The 16,323-nt window shown below is 41.9% G+C and overlaps 1 protein-coding gene across 3 annotated transcripts in view; it reads left to right on the top strand.

Moving 5' to 3' along the window:
* FARP1 (FERM, ARH/RhoGEF and pleckstrin domain protein 1) overlaps positions 1-16,323 on the top strand; it is a 390,990-nt gene that overhangs the window by 314,099 nt on the left and 60,568 nt on the right. For all 3 annotated transcript variants that reach the window (XM_032771474.2, XM_032771475.2, XM_032771473.2), the window contains exons 14-16: positions 4,896-5,086; positions 7,065-7,154; positions 9,061-9,194. In XM_032771474.2, the coding sequence (XP_032627365.1) occupies positions 4,896-5,086; positions 7,065-7,154; positions 9,061-9,194 (415 nt within the window). The remainder of the gene's footprint in view (positions 1-4,895; positions 5,087-7,064; positions 7,155-9,060; positions 9,195-16,323) is intronic.

The following is a 16,323-nucleotide window of genomic DNA, read 5'->3' as shown; positions in this document are numbered from 1 at the left end:
ACTCATTCTAACTGGTATCTTGCTGTAAAACTCACTGGTTTAACTGTTCTGTTCAGCTGTTGGCTGGAGCTTTGTTCTGATGTGAGATGACTTGTTTTTCAGTTTGATACACTATTCTCCCAAATCATTCACTACCAGTGCTGCCGTGGGCAAACATTTTGCAGCTGTTAAATTGAAGCAAATTTTTCTTCCTATCGCCTTCGTTTTTCAAAGCAAGGCAGGCTATTGGCTATGTATGACATCACCTTTCTTTCTAAAATCTTTTGTGTTTTCCTTCTCCAAATTCATTGCTATTAGGTTCAGGGTTCTTTGCAGATGAGCCTCTGATTAATGCATAGCTGCGTTCTCAAGACCTTTATTCTAAAGAACTGTGTCCAAGTGAGAAACTTTATTTAAAAGCACTATTAATCAGAAGAGAAAGGTAAGCCCAATAATTGCTGCTGTTCCTGCTTTCATTGAAGTCAATGGGAGTTTTGCTGTTTGGCTTAATGAGAGCAGAATGGGCCCTTCATCCAAAGTCTTGATAATACAGCAGCAGGAACAATTTGTTTAGCTGCTACAGGTAGAACACTTAGTTTTAGCCATATTTAATGCCATTCCAATTTAAAGCACTGCTGTTGTCAGAAAAGTGAATATGCAGAACTGATACATTTTAATTAATCTATCTGTTCCCCCGTGCTATGTATTGTCTGTTATTTTACTGACCAAAGGGTTTTACTACGATTAGCAATGCAGAGCCAATGCGGCTATGGAAGAGTGAGCTGGATTTCATTCTGCCTTTATAGCAGTGACAAAATTGTCAGATTAAATTCTGATTAGAGAATCTTCACTTCTGGCGATGATGTAAGGGACAGAGAGAACACAGCTTGGTTTTCAGATTCCAGGTTGTATCCACACCTGGAATTTAGGAAACACTCCCACCTCCACCTCCCTGAAAAAACTCCCACTAAACTTCTATGGGTTTTAGATCAGGCCATAGGAGAGAATAAATATGGAATACCACATTGTTACATGTGTTGTGACAGTCATTTTTCTGACTGGAATGCATTTTATGTAATTAATAAGTATAAACCTTAAAAATAAAGTAACTTTGATCATTATTTTTGAGGGAGTGGGTGAGTCTGTGTTGCAGCTCTTCCAAAGTTTATCTAGTAATGCTTTGAATTTAAATCCCTTTCAGTAGAAAATATTTCCACTGGTCTTTTCCATATTTGACATCTTTACATCATATAATTTTACATCTTCTGTATTATACAGAGGAGGAGCACAAACCAGATTCCAATCCAGTACTGCTTTTCTCTGCTATGCAAACAGAAAACATTTAGTGACTGGGAGTTGCATTTGCGTTTGTTGCTGAAATAGATGCAGAACTCTATATGGCGTTAGGTTGTTGTTTGCCAATTTTGGGAGATGGAGGAAGTGGGGGAAGAATGGCTTCAAGATGCCATAAATCCCATCCATCTCTCTCACAACTGTCTAACTGTTCTTTCAAGAAAAAAGAACAGATGTACTTGTGGCACCTTAGAGACTGTCTATATGAGATTTTTCACGAAGTTGATGGATTTCCACTCCATACTGCTAAATGCAGTGCCTTGCAGAATGACAGGCAGTAAGTCTCTTCAGTGCCACAAGTACTCCTGTTCTTGTTGCGGATACAGACTAACACAGCTGCTACTCTGAAACCTGTTCTTTCAAGGTTAAGGTGAAATATCTTGCTACAGATTTAAATCTCTAGGATCAGCTTTGTAGGTGGCTGTTGTGCAGACATGGAAGGGGAGACAGGCACAGTTATAATCCCAATCATTGTTCCCACACAGGGACCAGGCACATCTATAATCCCTAGTAGTAGGACTGAGACTTTCATCCTTAATAAGAGTTCACACAAGGGAGAGTGTTCCTAAATATTTATCATATGTCCTTGTTTAGGAATATTTGTAGGTTTTTGTTGTTGTTTTTTAATTAACTATACCTGGTCTCATGAAAAGGACACTAAGAGTCCTGAGTGTAGCCAAGTACTATATGCAGCCTTTCCCACTCCTGCAGCAGTAATGTACTCCAGCTCCGACCTGTCATACCATGATCTCTGATAATTGATATAAAGTGGCTGAGAGAGAACTACATTTTCATTAATCAAAGACCCTCAATGGATGTGATATCAGCAATTTTTCTATTATTTAAATAACATTGGTCCTATCACTTCTGCTCCTGTTTACTTGTTTTGTAGTCAATGAATAAAGCATATCTGGATTTACCCTTGTACGATAAGAGTTCAGAGGAGATGCTGAGAGAAGACCCTATGACTAATGTAGGGTACTTACAACTAATCACCATGAAAAGATGAAGAGAGGACCCACATCCATAATTGCATTTAATATGGTCCCTCATTTACAAAATACAAATTTCTAAAAGCTCATCTTGCAAATATTGAGAAGTATGCTGCCCAGAGCACCCAACAACCTGAGCAGGGAGGACCTTCATTTTCATTTCTTCCTGGCCTGTTTGCTTTATCACAGTAGAGCAAGTCAGTTACTTATTTTGACAAAACCAAATCCAGTTTATTCTTGTGTTTAGACTATATTTGTAGTAATCAAGACCTGTTAATGGATCACTAAGTGTTTTGGGCCACTTTCATGTAATAACCGCTCCCTTGGGGCTTGTTTTAACTTGTAGTTATCATTCAACATGTAAAATGGGAAACCATTAGCATAAATACACTCCTGTCTGTGGGTTATAGTGTTCGGATTTGAGTTTGGTCAACATTAATGTTCCTATTAGCCCCTGAATGAGAATGTAGTGTTTTACTTTTCTGCAAAATACCAAATGGAATGGTGTCTAAAAGAAATAGTATTTTTTCTGCAAGTCTTTCACTGATGGAGCAGATGCTAAATGTTGTGCTCCATGAGGAAACTAATAACAATGATACCTCTGACAAGCTATGAGCACCCACATCGTAAGCTGGGAAGCATTTTAAGTTAATTCCTTCATCTGGTATTTTACAGTTCGAACCACATCAGTCAAATTGAGTTTGACATAGATTTTCCCCTATATTAATGTTAGGGCCTCAGTTATGTCTCACAGGAGGTGGGGTTCAATTTCTATCATGTAACTCCTGAGGCTTTCTCACAGAGGCGCGAATGGTCTATTCACTGTCATGTGACAGGCATAGTGCCAGAATTTCTGTTTTCTTACGTCAGAAGTGATATCACTTTTCCTGTGTCTTTTATAAAGTGTAGTATAGTACTTTAAACCTACAACCTCACTACTAATCTGTTTCACTATATGATGAATTCCATTTCCTTTGAAAACATTGTATACAGTTGTGTACTAGTGTCAATAAAATTGACAGTTGTGTAACAACCTATGGCTTTTCTCTCAGATTTCACTGAGCAATGCTTTAGTGTGGAACTATGGGTAAATTCTTTCTTGCTAGTTACAGTAATATAAAAACTATTTCAGGCAAATATTCCTTTGTCTTTGTTTTATAATAGGGTACATAATTGTCATAGATTATGACAAATCTAAACAAATAACATTGTACAGGAAGATGAATATGCACCTTCTGGGATGCAAAAAAAAAAGTATGGTGTAGCAATAAACCTGAGGCCTTTCACGAAATATTTTGCACTTATCCTGTTGACCTAATTATATGTATTGATGCCATTAATTATTTGAGTGTCTGAGTTGTGTTGTAGTAACAGGGGAACTAATAGTTAAATAATATACTCCAGAAAAGTGTTCATGGTGAAAAGCCCTTGACCTTAAATATATGGATATGCAGACATTGGCATTTACTTTAATTCTGGTCAACATAGCTATGAGAATCGATAGCTTGTTAGTTTCTCTGTTGAAGTTTTTAAGGTATGAAGCCCAAATGAAACAATATGGGCTGTAAACATGTCATAGTTTGAAAGATACAGCATAGCTTTTAACAGGTTTGAATTTTCATGGCACGTCTTCAGCTTAATTGGGAAGATGCTGAGGTTTTTTGGCAAACTGTTTCGTTTGCACAGTCAGTAATCTGGCTGCCTTCCAAGAGACAGAACACTAATTTCAACACTAGTATATCTCAACCTACAGAAGTATAATTTACTGTCATAATTTTTTTACTATACAAAATATAATAGCTGTGATCAACTAAAATTGTCATGCTTTGTATGTTAAAAATAATACCTTCTTGTGCAAATGTAATGCTAGCATTTCCATCCCAAACAATCAGAGGAGCTTGGAATGACCCTACAAGGTATAATAATAATATATGTACTTCTGCTGTGTGTAGAAATGGGAGGCTAGTAGTTTTCTCCCTCCATTTTAGATGTGATTGACATTGCATAGTACAATACTGCCATAGAAAGTCCTAGTTTTTCCTAGACTCCCTCTAGATATACTTGTTCTAATATCTTTCCCACAGCTTCCAGTGAAGTACTGTAGGTCATTTGCATTTTGGAGTTATGTTGTGGGAGGGGAAACAGGAGCCATAGGTTGGCCTATTTATTATGATGTTCTTTGTGTTTTAAACGAATTGTAAAACTGAGAACATTCATCTGTTCTATGCTATCTCTTCCATAGAGTAGGATGCTGTGGTGAAGAACTCATCATGAATTTGATGTTTAATATTAACATATGCAACTGAATTATTTGTACCTGGATCTCTACTTTTATAATAGCTGTAACTCTTCTTGTTTTATCAACTAAATGAGCACGGGGCCAGATCTTCAGCTGATATAAATGGTTGCAGTTCCATTGACTTCAGTGACACTACGTCCATTTACACGAGCTAAGGATCTGGGATCTTGTGCCTTTTAGCATAATTTCCACACTGTGGTTTAAGATTGTCATTTTCAGCTGTCTGGAGATGCCCTGTACTAAATGCAATTTTTATTGTATCATTTCTTTAGCAGGTTCTCTGACTGGCAGCCCTCACCTGTCAGAGCTCTCAATCAATTCTCAAGGAGCACCAGTGGTGGCAAATATGTCATTATCTCCAAACTTGAGCCCTGATGCCAAGCAGTCTTCTCCACTGATCAGCCCATTGCTGAATGACCCATCGTATATCAGGACTGATGATGAGGAAGAGGTCAGGAGAAAGGTATTGCGGTTGACTTCACCCTATTCTCCCCTGGATATTTTGATTGCTAAAAATGTGGTATGTGGCTGACATCTCTAGATCCCAGACACTCTCCCATCCCCTCTTCATTTGTTACAAGAGAAGGACAGATCTTTTTATGCTGGGTTGAAAAAAAGCTAACGAATTGTCTGAGAGAGGGGCTGTTTGTCTTGTGATGCGACGCACCAAACCACAGCTTGCAAGCTATCCAAGAGCCACATCGTGCACCTCTTGAAACCAGTGGCAAAACTCCCTTTGCTTTCAGTGGGACAGAAGTGAGCCACAGAAAAATTTGCTGCTCTAAGGGCCTAATCCGAAGTTCCATCTAAGTCAGTGACTGATTTCAGTGGTCTTTTGTTCTGACCCTACAAGTCGGGTCTAGCACGTTTTAAAGAAATTGATTAATGATCTGTTTTGACAAAGTGCTCAACTTCAGAGAGCAAAGTGATGTTAAGAGTACAAGCAGGGGTGTCCAACTTGGGCCCTCCAGGGTGACTGTGTTAAGAAAAAAAATTGTATTTGATTATGAATGGAAAACGTGCTCCCTGAGCCATATCCTATGGTTTTTAAACTGAAGTGTTTGAGTCAGCCCCATTACTAGAGTGAGGAGATAGGGGTCATCACCTCCACAATGTCCACCACCCCACACTTTTCCTACAGCTATAGGAGCACCTCTGGTATTAGCCAGGAGCAGTTCTGAGCAGCTGCTTTTTCTTCCTTGCTGCAGCTGCATAGCAGCTCCCCTGCTGGCTGCCTGCTGCATTGCAGGGGAAGATGGTGGTATGTTGTGATTCATATTACCCTAGTGCCTAGGAGCCCTAGTCGTGGACTAGAACCCATTGGTAGCATAACTCTGGTGTCTCCATTGCTGACAGACCTGTGAGAGTCTCAGGAAGAGCAAGATAGGAGCTTGGCTGGCTCTACTGGAGCCTAGGGGATTGTCTAGGAAAAGACTACTTCTACACTTAGCTATACAGGGCACTGGAGGTGACATAGAGAACCTGCACCAGTAAACATCTTCCTGATTCTGTGCCCAGCTCCAGTTTGAAAAGCCTAGTGACTGCTCTCTTATGCCAGCTGACAGTGGTTCCCTTGAAGTGATACACCAGCTAGGGATAGCCAGAGCTTCATGTATGCCAGCCAGCGTCCATCACTGCCTCTGACATGTCCTCTGCACCAACAGCGGAAGGGGTGGAAGCATATTAGCAAGGGATATGTGGATGTTTTCCTTTCCCTTTGTGCCACCTGAGAAGCACAAGGGAGCAGAATAGGGCAGAGAATCTGCCTGAAAGTACCGATTGTGTCTCCTTGGCCATTTTGAAGGAAGACATTGGACTCTTGAGCTGTAAAGGCTGGTCACTGCTGCTCTAACCTAAATGTCTCCCTAGTGTAAGATTGATATTGATAGATTTGCCTTTTATGAAACGCGGAGGAGAGATTTTTCTGAAGTTCGAAGTCTCTCTCTTGCCCTTTCTCTCCCAGCCCTTTTGGTCCCCTGCCTACTCTGCCCCTTTGGAAAAACTAGTTTGGGCATTTTGGAGAGTATTCTGCAGTAAATGTTTATCATGTGAAGAGATGTATATTGAAGAGTGAACACAGATTATGTGATGAATAGATCACTGTCTGTTCATTAAGGTGTTTATGTTTGATCCTTATTGTTAACTCTCCAAAAAAATCATTTTCTCAGCTTCAAATACATCCAGCTCCAGAAATGTGGAGTAAGTTGAGAGGAATACTAGAAATAACTGGATCCTGCAAATAATCATAGCAGTGAGAAATCTTTTCCAAACTCCTAGACAGCTATTTTTTGCAAGGATGTTCTTAAGGGATTTTCCACAGGGAAGTTCCAGCTATCAGTCATAATCAGCACAAGCAAGGCTCGCTGGTTTCTAATTGTTCTAGTGATTGTTGCCTAGAGTCTCTTTTCTGATCAAAACTTCTTATTTTTTGCAATTTACAGAGATTTCCAACTGACAAAGCTTACTTCATTGCTAAAGAAGTATCGACCACAGAGCGAACGTACCTGAAGGACCTTGAAGTCATCACATCGGTATGTTTATTTTAGTATTACTCGTGAAACATATGCTGCTGGAGTCAGCTGTGGTATTGTATTTGCCCTATTTACTCCTTAGCTATCCTACAATGGTTTTATTTTTTATTTTCTGCCCCCTATGCTATGCACAGGGGTATTGTTCCAGTGAGGACAGAATTTCAGATGTTCACAAAAAGCAGAGGGTAGACATTTACTGTATGGCTAGTCTGTAACAGGTACAGTGAAAACTTTTTAGGAACTGAAAATATGCTCAGACCTTGTGGCTTTAATTGGAAGCTCACAGATAATATTTGTAATGGAGTCCCCAGAAACTGGAGTACCTCACCTAGGAAGTTGTATTTATTTTTTTGACTCATTTTATTGCCTCCTGTTCACCAGCACCAACTAAATCATCCCAGCCAAGGCTTCCTCAGGCCGGAACTTAAAAACCACTAAGGATGGAGATTCCACCACCTCAGCCCTGTGATAGATAATTTCATGGAGGATAGGTCCATCTGCTCTAATTTACAGTCAGTTGCAACAGTCCCCTAGAAGCCACTCGAGGTCTCTCAAAAATAGCTAGAGCACAGTAGGTACTGTGAGGAGGGAGTGAGATCCTCAAGCAGGATAGGCCAGCTTTATGCCATCCAGACAACCCTTCTTACATTGCTGCATTAATAGCCCCTTTACACTACCAGCACAGCACAAAGGGGTAATGGAGCAAAGCAGAATTGACCCCAGTGGATCGAAGATCCCATTATAAATTTAAACAGTAGGGCTTGATCCAGACCTACTTATACTCTGCTTGTACCAGTGTAGATCTTGAACTTCTGGACCTCCATTTAACTGGACTTCCTCTAACTCTTAGTGACCACCTTCATCTGTATAGGGCAGGGGTAGCCAACCTGAGCCTGAGGAGGAGCCAGTATTTACCAACGTACATTGCCAAAGAGCCACAGTAATACGTCAGCAGCCCCCCATCAGCTCCCTCCACCCGCTCCCGCCAGCAGCCCTGCCAATTAGTGCCTCCCCTTCCCTCCCCATCAGCTGTTTCATGGCATGCAGGAGGCTCTGGGTGGGAGGAGGAGGAGTGAGGGCCTAACAGGCTCAGGGGAGGGGGCAGAGCCTGTGGCAGAGCCAGGGGCTGGACAGTGAGCACACTCCAGCATATTGGAAAGTTGGTGCTTGTAGCTCTAGCTCCGGAGTTGGTGCCTATAGAAGGAGCTGCATATTAACATCTGAAGAGCCGCATGTGGCTCCAGAGCCACAGGTTGGCCACCCCGAGCTAGGGCCTCAGAGGTGCTAAGCTGGATTTGGCTTTGGACGAATAGGTAATCAGAACCCCCTGAAAATCAGACTACAGTCAAATATTCTAAGTCAGAGGCCAAATTTTGAAAATCTGAGCCACAGCAAACTTGATTATGAGAGCCACTTGGGTAGCTACTTTCACATTTTAATAATTAGTTTGACTGGTTGGAATTCAGTTTCCCACTTCAGTACAATGAAGTAAGTGAATCCACAGTAGCTGAATTACCTGCAAAATGAATTCTGCAGTGCAGGTTACTCTTCTGTATTTATCTTGGGACATCACATTTCATGACAAATATAGAAAGGAAATAGAACTGTGACCTCAGGATACAATATCACTGCAGTAAATGTATTCTATATGTACCTTGAATTGGTGGATTAACTGTAAGGAAGTAAATAACCCCTTTCACTACTGTTGTTGTTACATTTATAGGGCCCGGTTCAGAAGCCTGGGCTTAAGTCTCATCGGCTTCAATGGGATTTAAATGTTGTCCTCAGTCTGAGCCATACTGTAGTCTAGAGGCCAGCCAGGGTTGTAGGTAACTGCACAAAGATAGAGTAAATGACAGGCCCTGCCCCCAGCCTTCTCCTTTATCACTTTGTTCTTTCCTTCCAGTGGTTTCAGAGCACAGTGAGTAAAGAAGACCATATGCCAGAAACACTGAAGAATTTCCTCTTCTCCAACTTTGAACCTTTGCACAAATTTCACACCACTTTTCTGAAGGAAATTGAGCAGAGACTTGCTCTGTGGTAAGAATGTTATTCATTATTTATTACTATTACATCTCACAGTTAAGTATTTCCACATTCCAGTTTGATAAATTTTTGCTCCATGTGGGTTGACCGTCATGATTCATTTGGGTGGATCAAAAATGTTGACTGTTAATAGAATGTATAAAGAAAATCTGCTTTGTGTTAATTTAATTGATAGAGTGTATAATACAGCCATATTGAAACAAGGTAATACAAACTAGTAAAGTTTCCTATCATGTGATAATACTTTTCCATTCCTATAGTAACGCTGGAGGATGTCAAAGAGCAGCTACTAAATGTATACACTCTTACATCTGCAGGTCCAGAGAACTTGCATACAAGAGTTTTAAAAGAGTTGGCTTAGGTGCTCTCTGGACAATTGATGTTGATTTTCAATAAATCTTGGAACACCAGGGAAGTTCCAGAGGACTGGAAGAAGGCTAATGCTGTGCCAATATTAAAAAAGGGTAAACAGGATGATGTGGGAATTATAGGCCTGTCAGTCTGACTGATTCTGGGCAAAGTAATGGAGCAGCTGATGTGGGACTCAGTTAATAAAGAATTAAAGGAGGAAGTATATTACATCAACGCTATAAGGTATTTGATTTGATGCAGCACACATTTTGATTAAAAAACTAGAAAGATATAAAATTAATATCAGGTACATTAAATGGATTAAAAACTGGCTAACTGATAGGTCTCAAAATATAATTGTAAACGGAATCCTCGTTGAGTGGGTATGTTTCTAGTGAGGTCCTGCAGGGATCAGTCCTTGGTTCTATGCTGTTTAACATTTTTATCAGTGACCTGGAAGAGAACATAAAATCATCAGTAATAAAGTTGTAAGGTGACACACAAAATGAGAGAGTGGTAAATAATGAAGTGAACCTAACACTGATACAGAGCAATCTGGATTGCTTTGTAAGCAGGGCACAGGCAAACAATATATGTTTTAATATGGCTAAAATAAATGTATAGATCTAGGACAGCAGTTCCCAAACTTTTGAGAGACGTGCCCCTCCCTTACCCGTTTGCGCTCCTTCCCTTCCCCCGCCATCCCCAGAACCAGGAGCTGGGCTGCAGCTCCAGGTATGGGAGGGCAAGGGGGGCATAGCATAGACAGCGGTAAGGGGGCCACAGCTGGATCTGGAATCCCCTCCTCAATCGGGCCTCTCGAACACTGGAAGGAGTTTATCACCCATCCCATATTTAGAATACATCTCCCCTCTGATGGCACCGGTGTTACCTCTACTGAAACAAGAATCAGGCTTCTCTCCATTGAGAGAGTCTGAACCACTTGATGAACCTTTCTTCCTCTATCCTACATGTCCACCACCACCCAGGAGACCTGCACCAGTTTGGGCTCAACCTCCGCATCATCTGTCTCGGAGGCGCTGGTACCCTGTGCTGTTAGGGTGACCAGATAACAAGTATGAAAAATCGGGACGGGGGTAGGGGGTATGGTAATATGAGCCCATATGAAAAAAAGCCTCAAATATCAGGACTGTCCCTATAAAATAGGGACATCTGGTCACCCTACATGCTGTGAGGGTTCCCACGTCCTCCTATTGATCCTTCCTACTGGCTGTATTGGGAGTCTTGGGGCCTGTACTCTCTTGAAAAGTTGATCTGATATGCCAGGGAGTCACCACTTGTCTCCTTTCTAAGGGGATGCTCAGATCTGCCCCTGGATCTGCCGGAGGAGGAGGAACATTACTCTCTGGATCCAGTGGTTCTGCAGGAACCAGCAAGACTGACATTGTTTTCCACAGATGAAGCAGTGACTCTTATGTCTCCTCCAGCCCCATCTTCCCCTCCTCTCCTTAACCCTCCCCCTTTCCTCCCGATTACTTTAGGCAGTTCCAGGAACTTCTTCACAACATTGCTGGATAGCTTCAGATTCCTTTTTCAAGGAGATCCAGAACTCCTAGCACAAACTTTTAGACATCCTTCATGCATCCGGACCCAACAGAATAGCTTTCCACATTAATGAAGCCGTACTGGAGCCAACTAGGATAGTCTGGCACACCTCTGCCATCTGTGCTCCTATCTGCCAAAGGACAGAGAAGCTCTATTATATGCTGGCCAAAGGAGAGGAATTTCAGTGTTCTCACCCTGCTCCCAACTCACTGGTGGTCCATGCTACTTCTGAAAGGGCTGGACAGTGACATCCCTGGTCTGCTTCAGCTGATAGAAGGCAAATGCCTGGATCTGTTGGGAAGAAAGGTCTTCTCATCATCCAGACTCCAGTTCAGGATAGCCAATTACCAGGTGCTAACAGATAAAATACAATTTACTGAACTATGCCAAGTTTGCAGAGTTTACTGATAGCCTTTCCGCAGCAGGACAGAACTTATTTTCAAGCTCTGATAGACAAAAGCAAACTGATAGCCAGAACTATTCTCCAATCTGCAGTCAATACCACTGATACCTCCTGTAGAGCTCTGGCTACCGCCATCATCTTGTGCAGGGAGTCATGGCTCCATGAGTCAGGGCTCCCTAGGGAGATCCAGAATACTATTGAGCACGCCATCAATGAATCACACCTCTTCAACCAGAAGATGGATGAATCTCTCCATGCCCTGAAGGACTCCAGGACTACCCTCTGCTCCCTGGACTTATACACACCTGCCCGTAAGAGGAAATTTCACTGCCCACCAGTCAGATCTAGGTCCATGGCTCAGCAATTTTTCTGTCATAGGCCCTATGAACCACCATGTAAGAGACAAAAGGTTCAAAAGTCTCGTTTCCCTACACACTCTGCAACAGGCTCTGCATCCCAACCTCAGCCACTAGCTTGACATTATTTTTGATGGGAGCTCGAGAACTGAAACACTAAGCTCAATACCTCCCAACTCCCACACACCACTCTTTTTCAGCAGTTGGAGGGCAATAACAACAGACAAGTGAGTGCTGAATGTCATCCACTCTGGCTATAAGATAGAGTTTGCATCCTTATCTCCTAAAAAAAAAAAAAAACCTCCCCATCCTCCTTTGGGGGCCACTCTCATGAGAGTATTCTCAAACAAGAGGTGAACTCCTTACTGCAGCAAGGAGTGATAGAACACATCCCTCCACAATACCAAGGGAAGAAGGGTTTGTTTACTTGCTGTAAGATGCTTCATATCCAAAAACGGAGGCACCTAAAATCAAAGGGCACTCTTGAAAATGTTGGCCTTAGTTACTCATCCTGCAGTCACTCCTGCAGGTGTTAAGAGTTTTGTCAGACTACATGTACTATATTTTCTTCTGAGGACAGTTTGAAGCTCAGCAAAATTTTTCCTCACCTGAATGTAGCCTTGTCTTTTTACTCCCACGTACACACCTAACCCCTGAATTGAGACAGAGTTGCTGTAGTTTCTGTTCTATGGACTTATCTACACTTAAAACGCTGCAGCGGCACTGCTGTATTGCTTCGGTGAAGATGCTGCTTATGCCAACGACAGCGGTTCTCCCATCAGTGTAGGTAATCTACCTCCCCGGGAGACAGTAGATAGGTCAAAAGGTGAATTTTCCCATCTACCTAGCTCTGTCTACACCGGTTTAACTGCATCACTGTGGATTTTTCACACCGCTGAATGATGTAGTTATACCAAACTAATTTCCCAGTGTAGACCAGGCCTATGTCAACTTCTTTAATTTCTCTATCTCTAATAATGTGTAGCAATGGTGGAACAGTTTCACTGAGGCATGAGACATGAAAAAGCTTCATTCTTTTCAGCGGCTTTGTCACATGAAAAGAGGGTCTTTGAATAAAAAGATCTGCACTATACAGAGTTTCTAGAACTCTTTGTGGGCTCAATATGGGATTTTTATATTTTTGTTTCTCACAGCTCGCCGGTATGATGGGGAACGAATGAAAGGATATTGACAATTTTGTTCCCCATTGTCGTCTGAATACTAGTCTGGCGAGAGGACCTACATTAGGCTGGAGGAGCAAAAGAAGCAGGGGATGGTGTTGGAATTACATCATTGTAAAGCACAGCTAGTTGATACAGACTTCCCTGTGTGAATTTTATGTGAGGACTAGAGGTTCGTTTTTTCAATGCTGTTCTCTTTTTATTGCTTTGAAACAGTGCTAGGTACTCAGCTGTTACATGTACTCTCTGGGGAAGAGAAATCTCCCACAGTGAGTAACTATTCCCCCTAGAGTGTAGGATCTTGGGTTTTTTAAACTGAGAGAGAAATGTAATTAGCTCTTTCTTCTACTTAGATATATTTTTTGTTTGTCTGGAAATGTTCTTGTGTTTTGGAAGCTCTATGTCCAGTCTTTTCTGGACATAGACCAGACCAGCTGATGCATTGCCATAGTGATTGTAAATCATCAATTGAAATGGTTGATATATCTGTCTGGGTTTTTGATTTACAGAGAGAGATCCCCAAAACTATTATAGTTTGGCTCAAAAAGGCCTTAACTATGAATCTTTTAAAAATATACTGGGTAGTTGTAGCTGTGTTGGTCCCAGGATATTGGCGAGACAAAGTGGGTGAGATAATGTTTATTGGACAAATTTCAGTTGCTGAGAGAGATAAGCTTTCGAGCTTACATATAGCTTTTCTTCAGGTCTGGGAAATGTGTCACAGCTAAATATAGGGGAAAACAGATTGTTTAACATAAGTAGTTAACACAGTAGTCTTTTATCACTTTCCTGTGTGAGTTCATTCGAGTGCATAGTGATTGTCTGGTTTCACCCACATAATAGTTGTTGGGACATTTAGTGCACTGGATAAGGTACACCACAAGTTGTGATAGTACTATTTAGGACCCATGGATGTTGAAAGATGTGTTGGGTGGGGGGGAATTGATCACTGTAGCAGTGGAGACATGTACATAAGTCTGGTGCTACTTTGAATTGGTGGATCCTGGTCTGTGCAGAGCTTGCTTCTGATGATGAGCTTGGTGAGGCTGAGGGGTTGTTTGAAGGCCAGAATTAGGAGTTCAGGAATGATTGCTTTCAGGATGTGGTCCTTGTCGAGTATGGGTTTGTAGTTGTTTAATGATATCACATATGGGTTCCAGAGCCAGGTAGCTAGACAACTAGACGTGTATGGTCGGAGAGGGTTTTATTTCTGTATTAAAGCAGGTTCTCTCGAGATATTTGGGTGGCCTGTTCCGTGATGTGATATACTTCTCCGGTGGAGTGTCCGTGCTGGTGAAGGCGGCTCTAAGTGTCCTAAGGTGTATATCCCTGGACTTACTCCTCAGAGTCTATTCTGTAGTATCTGACTGCCTGGGTGTAGATAACCAATTTCTTTGGGCGTTTGAGGTGGTTTCTGCAAAGGTAAGTGTGGTGATCCATGGGTTTCTTGTATATAGTTGTCTGTAGGGTTCCATCACTGAAGCTGATCATGGTATCCAGGAAGTTGATGCAAGTGTGGGAGTGTTCTAGAGAGAATTTAATAGGTAGATGGTGGTTGCTGAAGTTGTGGTGGGAATCTGTGAGGGAGTTAGGTCATCAGTCCAGAGGATGAAAATATTATCGATGTATCTCAGGTATGTCATTGGTTTTGTGGTGCATTTTTTCAGAATTTCTTCCTCAAGGTGGCCCAAAAAGAGGGTGGCATACTGGAAACCATCCTGGTTTGGATGGTTTGGACAAAGTGTGTGATGTTGAATGTAAAATTGTTATGGTTGAGGATGAAATGAATGATTTTGGCCCTGTGTTTGGGATGGAATATTTAATGTTGTCCATGTCTTGTGGATAATTGAGGTTGGCTGCGATGCCGTGATTGTGAGGGATGTTTGTGTACAAGGAGGTGACATCTATGGCAGCAAGAATGGTGTTCTGAGGGAAGCTGTTAATGTTGCAGAGGTAGGCCCTTGTGTCCTGCAGGAAGCTGACCCTTTGTGTGATGAGAGGTTTGAGGAGGGTTTCTAGGAGTCGCAATATTCCTTCTGTAAGAGCGCTGAGGCCAGCTATGGGTCTGCCTGGGTTCCCTTGTTTGTGTATCTTGGGAAGCAGATAGAAGGTTCCTGGGGTGGGTTCATGGGGGATGAGGTTATAGAGTTTCTCTTGGAGTTGTTTGGGGAAGGATTTGCTTATACCTTTAAATTCTATGTAGGGTCTTTAATGCACCCTATAGATCCCAGGCCAGTGGAGCAATCCCCAGTTTTTAAGGTCTAACATAGTATTCAATTTACCTTAGAATCATAGAATATCAAGGTTGGAAGGGACCTCAGGAGGTCGTCTAGTCCAACCCACTGCTCAAAGCAGGACCAATCCCCAGACAGATTTTTACCCCAGTTCCCTAAATGGCCCCCTCAAGGACTGAACTGACAACCCTGGGTTTAGCAAGCCAATGCTCAAACCACTGAGCTATCCCTTCCCCCTTAGACTGAGGAAGGGCCATCTGAACTCTACTGAGATCCAGGAAGTCTGATACTGACTCTGTTACGACAATCCTCCAGCTCTAGTAAGTTTAGTGCTCAGGCTAGCTAGTGGATCTCTAGTAAATTTTTCAACTCCTGTCAGCTTCTATTTCCTTTTCAATGCCTCACGTAAACCCTCCCTCCAGATGATGAAATCTGAGAGGTTTTTGCTAAACTACTGGGAATACATTTCTGGGCCACATCTGGTAGTACTGAGAGAACAAACTGCAGACTCTAAAGGTGCATTAGAACTGGAAGCCAAATTACTAATTTATCTGTGAAAAAATTAGTCTTCCTGTTTTTATTAAAAGTATCTAAAGCTGTTTCTCTCTAGTATGTGTGTCAAATCTGGAAGGCTACAAGATTTAGGATGTCTGTGAAGTATTTGTGTGGCATTAAACCCTAAATGCAGAAATAATTACTCTGCTCATTCAGCTACAAGTATCCTAGCAGAATGCACAGTCGACCAGTGGAACTTGTTGCCGAAGGATGTTGTGAAAGCTAAAAGTACAACTGGATTAAAAAAAGAATTAGATAATTTCATGGAGGATAGGTCCATCAGTGGCTAATAGCCAAGATGATCAGGGGTACAACCCCATGTTCTGGGTATCCCATAACCATACTCGACAGGGACCATATCCCTAAACCTCTGACTGCTGGAAATGGACTGTATGAGAGAAAATGCACCACTCAATAAATTGCCCTGTTCTGTTCACTTCCTCTGAAGCATTTGGCACCTGCCACTGTTGGAAGAGG

The sequence above is a fragment of the Chelonoidis abingdonii genome, chromosome 1 (assembly GCF_003597395.2).
Source record: "Chelonoidis abingdonii isolate Lonesome George chromosome 1, CheloAbing_2.0, whole genome shotgun sequence".
Lineage (NCBI taxonomy): Eukaryota > Metazoa > Chordata > Testudines > Testudinidae > Chelonoidis > Chelonoidis abingdonii.
This window is presented reverse-complemented; position numbering and strand designations above follow the sequence as displayed.